Raw genomic sequence first — 10,404 nt, 5'->3', positions numbered from 1 at the left:
ACATTAAAACTATTTTGTCAAGTAAAAAGCTTAAGTAAATATAAACATATGTGTGCAGATAAGTAAATAGAGGTAGGAATATGTACATATATACACATGTATATACATATGTGAGAAAGTACATATGTATTTATGTATATATGTATGCATGTGTATATATATACATATATGTGTATATATATATATATATATATAGATACATGCATATGTACATATATACATACTTTCATATCAAGTATAAAAAATGAAGTTAAATCATTTTAATTTTTCATTTACATTTGTTTCATCAATATTCAATATAATCAATCTTACATAATGCTGTAACCAATCCAGCAACTATTGATTAATTTTCATGCATTATGTAAGATTTTGTTTATAATGCATGTGGAACATGATTCCTCAGAAGTCCATAAAAATAATATGCATATTATTCTTTACAGAATTCTAAGGAATTGTTCTTAGGAAATGTTCATGTATAATAAAAGGAATCCTACATAGCACATACAAGCTAATTAAAAGTTGCTGGTAGGATTACAGCATTAAGTAAGATTGATTATATTGAGTAGTGATGAAACAATTGTAAATGAAGTATTAAAATGATTTGTTAACTCCATTCTTTGTCATTAGCATGAAAAAAAGCACCTAGTACACATTGTAAAGTGGTTGGCATTAGAAAGAGCATCTAACAGTAGAAACCAGGCCAAAGCTGACCTTGGAACATGAAGCAGCCCTATGGCTCACTGGATCCTGTCAAACCATCCAACTCATGCCAACATGGAAAGCAGATGTTGATTGATGATGATGATATGTATGATGGGCTTCTTTAAGTTTCCCTTTACTAAATCCACTGCCAAGGCTTTGATCAGTCCAAGGCTATAGTAAAAAAATGCCCTAAGTGCTGCAGAGCTTTGTTTGCACCTGTGTGTGTGTGTGTGTGTGTGTGTGTGTGTGTGTGTGTGTGTGTGTGTGTGTGTGTGTGTGTGTGTGTGTGTGTGTAGGTAGGTAATTAGACAGACAGTCAGATAGATAGACATATAAATAACTGTTTTCTTCCCTTCCAAAAACTATTGAACAAATGTGAGCATTTTTTGTTTACTATTTGTAGTGACTTACTTTTCACAAGGAATGAAGGCACTTCTTCGTTTCCAGGTCCCAAGTAAGTGAAAGTACTTATTGTAACATAAGTAGGTGTTTTGTAGGTCAAAAAGTGCAAGTGTACTTCGATGGGGTAAAACTGAATATATTTTTATAGGTTTTTTAATGTTTGCCATGTCAAACACTAAATACATGAACTTGATATTTAGGGCTTAGAGTAAGAATAGAGGGTTAAGGGTTAGAGTTTCAAGGAGAGGAGAAATTACTGACAAAGAAAAAATTAAATTTCGGAATGCTTTTCTTTTCACACACATTCTAATCTCTAATGTATAAAACAAAGATATCAGAAAACAAATTATCTAAAGATACTAACAATTAATTAGGTACAGAATATCATAATGAGAATATTAATTTATTTTATCGCATTTGTTTTGTTCTTTTTATATTTAACTGTATTCTCAATAAACCTTTTTAATTCAAAGAACCTATGATTTTTTTCCTTTTAAATCAAGGGGGTAACGTCGGCGTAAATAAATATATTTTGGGGCAATTGGTTAAAAAAGTTCCCCGACCCCTACCTTAATTAAATATTGCAGTAGCAGATATTGATATTCTTTTCTAAAAATGTTTGAGGCAACTGGATTCCACCAATAACAATGAGATTGCTTTGAACATATTTAATAGATCCGTAACAAACATAAGCAAGTCTATAATTGTCAAATTTGCATTCTTCTGCAATTTTCACTGAATCAGTACTGTTCTTCAAAAATATAAGGTTGTTCGCTTTCAGGGACAAAATGTGAGGAATCAGAAGATAAATGACACTAAGTAAGTATCTATGCTATTATAAATATTTAAGTAGTTTTTACAGGGGCGCAGAGAGTGCCTTTTCATATTGTTGTAGTTGAGGGCTCCAGTTGATTCGATCAACGGAACAGCCTGCTCGTGAAATCAACGTGCAAGTGGCTGAGCACTCCACAGACACGTGTACCCTTAACGTAGTTCTCGGGGATATTCAGCGTGACAAGGCTGACCCTTTGAATTACAGGCACAACAGAAACAGGAAGTAAGAGTGAGAGAAAGTTGTGGTGAAAGAGTACAGCAGGGTTCGCCACCATCCCCCTGCCGGAACCTCGTGGAACTTTAGATGTTTTCGCTCAATAAACACTCACAACGCCCGGTCTGGGAATCGAAACCGCGAGTCCGCTGCCCTAACCACTGGGCCATTGCGCCTCCACCTTTCGTATTAAAACCGATTTAAAATATTGTCAATGATATTCATCCTATTTGAGCATCTTTTATTAATTTGTAGTTTGATATCTTGCAAATCATTTCTTTTCTAGTGACTCCTTTTCCGGTAAGCTATACTAATTTGCGAAAATATCGGATATCTTTCTGCAAACTTTTACCGTTGACTGCATGCTTCCTAATTCAATATATTGTACGGTGTATATATAGGCTGGGTACTCATACAAAATTGTTCTGCTGTTAGTTGGATAATCTTATTTATTTAATTAAAATACAAATCTTAAACAATAGTTATGATTCTACCATGATATAAGTTTTTACAAGAGAAAGACAAAAAATGAGGGGGAAAAGAAGGGGAGAGAAAAAGAGAAAGAAAAAAAACAATAATGCAGCATCAAGTACTTCAACTAGTCGCACACCACAAGGTTCAACAGAACCTACTGATGCAAGCCAGCACGCTTGCAGCATTACCACGGGCGATGGTAAGGCTAAAGTATTGGAAAAGCCATGGGCCCTCATCTATCACTTCGGTGAGGCGAACTGACAACGATGACAAGAACTTCGCGATTAGTGGCCCAGTCCCTCCAAATGTCTCAAATGCCACAGGTTGGAAGAGATAGTTTTTGTTTTTTCTTTCTTATTTTTCCCTGTCTTTCTTTTGTAAAAACTTATATTATGGAAGAATCATGATTATTGTTTGGGATTTGTATTTTAATTAAATAGATAAAATCAACGTTGAAAAACAAAAGAAAAAAAGTAACTACGAGAACTCGGTCAACTTAATAGTTGGACGATTATATATAACCATTTTATTATAGCCGTACATGAAAAGTGAAAGTCTATCTTTAGCAATCTCCGTAAAAATATTTTATTTTTTTATTTTCTGAATCGCTTGTGTTTATGTACTTTTTGTGTATGTGTTTATATGTGTGTGTATGTATATTTGTCTATGTAAACTATTCGTCATTGAAATGTTCGCGGTTATATGATGGCTACTCTTGAAAGTGCACTAGTAGACAGTTTTACAAAATTAAACTAGAAAATAGGACAAAACAGAGAACACAATTGCAAAAGTTAAAAAGAAAAACAAGAGAGGAAAATGTGTGTTTCTCTGCATGTATGTATATGTGTATATACATATATATTTGTGTATACATACACAATGCACATACATATACAGTACTTACATACACGAATATTTATACATAAACACATAATACACACAAAAAATACATAAATATAAGCGATCCAGCTGAAAAAAATAAAGAAATAAAATTTTTTTACGGAAATTGCCGAAGAAACACTTAAACTTTTCCTGTACTGCTAACGAAAGACAAGTGGAGGCGCAATGGCCCAATGGTTAGGGCAGCGGACTCGCGGTCATAGGATCGCGGTTTCGATTCCCAGACCGGGCGTTGTGAGTGCTTATTGAGTGAAAACATCTAAAAGCTCCACGAGGCTCCGGATGGTGGCGAACCCTGCTGTACTCTTTCACCACAACTTTCTCTTACTTCCTGTTTCTGTTGTGCCTGTAATTCAAAGGGTCAGCCTTGTCACACTGTGTCACGCTGAATATCCCCGAGCAGGCTGTTCCGTTGATCGGATCAACTGGAACCCTCGACGCCGTAAGCGACGGAGTGCCAGCCTAACGAAAGAATGCTTTATTGCATACATAACACGTATGTACATGATAAATATATAATACTAAACTACATTACAAGAAAACACAAACGTGTGCGAAGTAAGAAAGAAAAAAAACATCAAGATTACACGCTTGCGGCATTACCACCGGCGATGGTGAGGCTAAAAGGTTGGAACAGCCAAGCACCCTCAAGTGCATCACCTAACACCTCGAGCCGCCAGTGATGACAAGAACTTCGCTGTCAGCGCTCCAGTCCCTCCAAACGTTTCAAACGCCACAGGTTGGAAAAAATGGTTCACTGACAAGTCCCGGTACATGAAGATTTTGTTCTGTTCGGCTACGGAAGCAGTGACCCTCACGTTTACCGCAACATCCTGGATGTGAGAGGAAGCAAAGTAGTCACAGATTTTGACGTTCCAGATGAGGCACCTCCCAAATAATTGTGTATAATAGTGTAGGTGATGAAGTTTACAATGTTTCGTTGTAATTGAACTGCCTTTCTGACATTCTTTATACACGCTTATTAAAAGGACACCGAAATGGATTCTCTCACGGATACTCTTCATGCATTAGACCACAGAACACTCACTCTAAATTAGTGACCACACACACTAAAATAGGAAAACAAATTTCCAAGTTGAGTTCACCTGCGCATGGTCAAGGGCTTGTAGTAGTAAATAGACATAAAAACGACAACTAGTGATCGACCAGATAACGGAGGAGCAATGGTCCTAGACAAATTGAAAGCTGAAGATTGATCAAACCGAAAGTTTGTAGTCGAAGAACACACCTACAAAAGTGATAGTTAATAAGATTACTAATAAAAGAAGCCCAAGTCACGTGAAAACTTTTGCCGGAGTGGAAATGCTATATTAAACAACATCATTGTCTAACTCTATATTCCGTCTTAAGTAATCTAAGACACTCACACCTGTTCATCTTAACAATAAAAGGCAGAATTCTGATTTAGACACCCCTTATAACACCTCATAACTTTTTTTTTTTTACTTTTCAGAAAATTTTTGCGAATTTGTTTTACACACAGGAATTCATACGATTATAACAAAAAAAATTGTGTGATTTAAGGGCGATTTAGCTGTTGTTTTTAGCGCATTTCATGACCACCTGATACCTTCCTCGTTTCTTTGTCACTGTGACATGTTTTAATGTTTTCAATCTTTTTTCCCCATAAACACATTTAATGGAATGATGCATCCAAGGGTATTAAACAAAAAGTTTGGACTGTCCGTATTTTGAACTCTAATTTTTTTAAAAATCGAAAAAGAGTTGAATTTGAAGAGGGGATAAAGTTTTTTAAAATTTTCTTTTCATAATCGTGTGAATTCCCGTGTGTAGAACACAAATTCGCAAAACTTCCAAAAAATTAAAAAGTTATGAGGAGGTTATATAGGGTGCTTAAATCAGAATTCCACCCAATAAAATTCTGTGCAATCTGATGTACCGTATTTGATGGCATAAAAGTCAGACGAGAACATCTCAATTTCAGCAGTACAGATTCAGGAAAAAAAGGTTTTAGTGCATTAACGCTTAAGAGAGGCCTAAATTCGCATGCAAAAACAAGGGATGATTTTTCTGAGGCTTTTTTTTTTTAAATGTGATTTTATACGCCATGAAATACAGTAACCACGCCCTCCTATTTTAAACAACGATAAAGCACAACATTAGGGGAAAAAAACCTTTTGCGACCAGCTCGAAAGTGCAAGTGGTACGTTATACTCAGATTGCTGCATAATTTACTCTTGTAAGCATATGACCCCTCTCGAAGTCAACTTCATGTTCACATCTGTATACCTCCTGCCTTTAAATACACATCTGATGAGGTAGGGGAAATTCGAAAATATTTGTAGGAATGGAGCTTCTTCTCTGAAAGCCTTCTGTTGTTCAGCTCTCCCTAGAGTTTCTTACCATCTGTAAGAATGTAGAGGTGCTGAGGTGGATACACACATACATTACATCCTTCTGATCCTAAACTTCTAATATACAGCAATCCCTCAACTATCACGGATGTTGTGTTCTAACCACCGCCAGCGATAGGTGAAAATCTGCGAAGTAGATACAGTACTGTACTGTATTATTATTATTTTTTTATAATTTCGATATATTTATTTTATTATAAATGCAAAACAACACCACGGACGAATTGACATAAGCTTAAAGAATAAACCGCGATATGGTGAGGGATTACTATATTTAGGAAGTTAGAATCGAAGGAAAATGTAGTTTTATTCAAATCCCTAAACCAAACATGGGCAATCTTTTTCGTGAAGCGAGGCGCATGGCTCATCGCTCATCATTAGACGGACCACACTATTAAAAAAAATTCGAGGTAATATTTAGCTAGGCATGCCGTTTAGAAAGTCACGCGGGTCGCGACTGCTCTAAACATTGCTTCGTGTGTTAAGGTCGGATAATATACAAAAAGGGAAATATTTGATTTGACACCGTTTAACTAGATAGTATGCTGACGTCAAAACTTATCATCAGCTAGTTGATGTTAACTGGCTTTTCCCGACAGTCTCAATTTAAAGGTTTGCTATACATACACTATTTAAAATCATTTATTTAATAATTACCAGAATTTCATATTAGGCACTGTTAATTATATGTATATATTTTATTCGATGTTCTTTTATGTCCGAGAAATGATTGTATTATTTATACTAAGAAATCAGCAGAAATAGCTGTGATAGTAATGTAGCGCAGAAACTGAGTGCTTCATAGTAATTTTAAATTCGTTTCTTCACAATTATGTGTTTCAGTCTTCGTTGGTGATTGATAACTTTCTCTCTCGACATAAATGGAATAAATACAAACTACAACAAATGAGAATATCTCTTACGAAAGTGCTCTCGTACATGAGAAAGAAACCATTTGCGTGTGTATTGTGTTGTCTTACCGGGGCTGATGGAGATGCTCAATGCTTAGATTTTTTTTCTAATGTGATCAGCTTGCAGTATCTGTTAAAACACACGCACTGATTGTAGTTGATTTCTTCATCTTTGAAGGTAAAGATGAAGGAGGTAAAGAATACTTGCACCACCCATTTTCGGCGTAACAAAAACCCTAATACTAACCCTAACCACCGGGTGTACGTATTCTTTATTTTCGCCTTAATTAACTATAAAAGCAGCGAGCTACAACAAGAAGTGTGTTTTTATTCGCAGAATAACTTTCTCAATGAACAGTATCTCTTTTAACTCATGATTTCACATCAAGATTCTTGCAAAAGAAGTTCAGTGACGATATTTTATTTATTTATTTAAAGTTTTACTTTTTGAGCTTAAGGGGCCGTAGTTCGTCGCACTATAATGACGAAGTTATGTTTAAAATGTTATTGCTTTCTTTTTTCTGGGGCATTTCTTTGTTTCCAAAGTCTGATAAAAGTGAAAGTGCTTTTATAGTATTTTCTATGAAAAAAGAAAATGAAACTAAAAGATCGTAGAAACGTTTCTGAAGTTTATGAATCTTTTTTAAATTACAAATGATATGTAGATCTCGTCTTTTTTCACATTAGGAAATGCACAACTCGACTGAATAACAACACACTGTGTAATATAGTTTAAGATACATTATCTCAAAGAAAATACAGAATTGTGATTAGCTTTTAGTTAAGAGCTGATGTTCTCAAAATAGCACCCTCACCTAATCGTGAATTTGTTGTATTCCCACCTGCCACTTTATTAATGAGAAAACAAAATAGTTTGCATTGGAGTTGGGCAAGTTTAAAAGCCATCTTAATTTAGCGAAAGTAAAGAATACGCACTCCCTGTGTTTAGGGTTTGGGTTTTTGTTACACCGAAAACGGGTGGTGTGCGTATTCTTTATCTCCGCCCTTAATTTTGTTGAATATATCAGCTTTTCCGGCACTATCATGCTATTAGCTGTCAGAAGTGAAAGTGCTCACTGCTAGTGAAGTATCTGTCCGTCTGCCTGCATGCCTGTTGCTAGCCTGTCGATTCTTTGGCCACTGACAGCTAATACCATGACTGGCCGGAGCGAGCTATATGTCTGTCTCTCTATCTATCTATCTATCTATTACTCGAAAGTTCGCGCGTCCGCGCTAGCTAGTCGTGAGTAGAAAACACAAATTTAATATAAAAACATATTTCCTGAAATTGCAAATTATTTAAAATATAAAAATATAATTTTCAACAGAGAGAATTTATCAAAATAGAAAACAAATGAAGTTTGAAGTTTAAAAATAATAGGAGAGATATGCAATAAGGAAGTGTTTTATATTTGAGCAATCAAGCACTAACGAATTCAATAACAAAAATACAGCATTGCCTCGAATATAAACCATGTTTTTACGTAAAATATCAATATACACGCACTGGAGCTCGACACTGTCTTTCAGCTCATCGGATGCTGTCGAGCTGTCCAACCCATGCCTGCAGGGAAGAAATGATAATGATGATGTGTCTGTGCAGAAAAATTAACATTTTCTACTCAGCTCTTATGAAACATGTGGAATAATTTCTATATCAATAATAAATCTCTGAGCGAGGTATATATCTACATCTATCAAAAGAGGAGATTAGAAAAGATTGAGTCAATCTCAGCATCAATTCGTTTGTTTGGCATCCATGTTTTGTTTACAGTAAAGAATGAATGACATTCAGTTCTGTTCTTCAGGTCTCAATCACAGTGAAATAGAGCGTTTTTCCCCATCTGAACTGGCCTCATATCTCTAGTGAGTGTGGGAAGGCTTGTATTATGTATATGAACATAATTTATTGCTACAATAATACAAAAAGTGTTTATGCAATACAAAAAAAAAAAAGAATATTCAGACGAAACGACGTATATGACAAGTACAGAAGCTCTTTGGCTAATTCAACCTTCGGTCTAATTTTTAAACATCAATACATATTCTTGTGCCTTGGTGTTTTTTTTTTTCTTCTAGCGTACCAGGTTGAATATGTAGCTGTGAAAACAGCTGGTGAGAGTGAATACCACCAAGGACTGGAATCACTCTGAAGTTTTCATGTTCAAATGAGCTGTACTTTTAGTCTTTGTTCACAGAAGGTTCTAGTCATGCCACCAGACTGTCACATGAATAACAGCACCAAAATTGGGTTTACACACATGATCAACTTGTGATTTTTATGTGGTAAAAAGTGGGGTTGAATCTAACTGGTACATCTCCAAACCTATATGGTGAAATAACAATTTCTTTTAAGATATAAGAATTTATTACAGTTTTTCTCACAACTGGAAGTTTAATAAGAAAAAGTGAGTTAAAAATTTGACAAATCATTGAAATTCTTTTCAAAGCTCAAATGAGGCTCATAATGGAATATTGTTCCCACATCTAGGCTGGTGCAGCTGCTATGCACACAGGCATCTTGGATCACATCCAGGCAAGGACCATTCAATTAATTGGCACTAAATCACAGGCACACACCAGGCTTTGGCCCACAGACATGCTTTTTACTCTCTTTCTCTCTTGTCTATCACTATTATACTGGCTTTTGTTCTTTGTAGGTATCTGGTATTGTACCTTCCCTACTGAGGCACTCCTGGTCCACTTGTCACTCTTGAGTATGTCCCCCCCCCACCTTTCCTACACTAACCATTATATCCAGTCCTTCCTCTGTAATCTCATCTTTGCTCATGTTTATCCTGCTGGTGCTGACTTTCCAGATTACTTTGTCAAATGTAATGCTTATTTCTTCACATTGTTTTGAATTAATCATAGAATTATCTCATAGCTTCAAGATTTCAATGATGTAATTGTTTACTTTTAGAATATTGTAGGGTAGGTGCCAGAGGCCAGATCTGACAAGTTTGAACATAAAATATTTGAGCTGGATATAACCAATTTAAATACTATATTCTTAGTCATAGGCTGGGTTGGCCCAGAGCTGAAAAACATTGTGTCTTTGTGAAAATTTAAGATTTCATTATTTAATTGTATTTTTTATTTGATCACTTATGTTCACTTTTTTAAACTTTCGCATGCCCTATATGACTAGTCAACTGAAACAGTTATAAGTTTATACTGTAACTTATAGTGTTGTGACTTTGTCTTGAAGGAATTATACTTAACTAGCAGAGATACCTGGCGTTGCCCGTGTTACGTGCAATTGAAGAATGAGACTTTTCTGTTATATTTTCTGTAAGGAACTGGAATACATATGATTCAAATTTCATGAAAATTGCACATGAGGGTTCTTTCCCTCTTTACACACCCTAAAGAAATTCTAATCATGAGACATGTATCCCATACTATTGGTCTTTATGCGCATATTCCAAAATTTCAGTCTTCTGGAACCTGTGAAAAAGATTTTGCTCCTGAAAAATGGAGCTCATGGAGCTCTAAAATGTGGGAATGAAGGCCCTCTATTGGGGGTGGGTGTGTTAATGTCAACCAGAGAAGTTGAATTGTTGGGAAT

At 35.5% G+C, this 10,404-nt stretch overlaps 1 protein-coding gene across 2 annotated transcripts in view; it reads left to right on the top strand.

Annotated features, from left to right (window-relative positions):
- The first annotated feature begins 2,722 nt into the window (after positions 1-2,722).
- The window catches only part of LOC106884325 (UMP-CMP kinase), a 25,516-nt gene continuing 17,834 nt past the window's right edge, over positions 2,723-10,404 (top strand). The window contains exon 1 of one of the 2 annotated variants that reach the window (XM_014935656.2): positions 2,723-2,949. In XM_014935656.2, the coding sequence (XP_014791142.2) occupies positions 2,730-2,949 (220 nt within the window). In that variant the 5' untranslated portion in view covers positions 2,723-2,729. Of the gene's footprint in view, positions 2,950-6,409; positions 6,535-10,404 lie in introns of those variants that run through there. The other variant, XM_014935657.2, reaches the window with a different exon arrangement.

Source organism: Octopus bimaculoides, chromosome 13 (genome assembly GCF_001194135.2).
Source record: "Octopus bimaculoides isolate UCB-OBI-ISO-001 chromosome 13, ASM119413v2, whole genome shotgun sequence".
Classification (NCBI taxonomy): Eukaryota; Metazoa; Mollusca; class Cephalopoda; order Octopoda; family Octopodidae; genus Octopus; species Octopus bimaculoides.
This window is presented reverse-complemented; position numbering and strand designations above follow the sequence as displayed.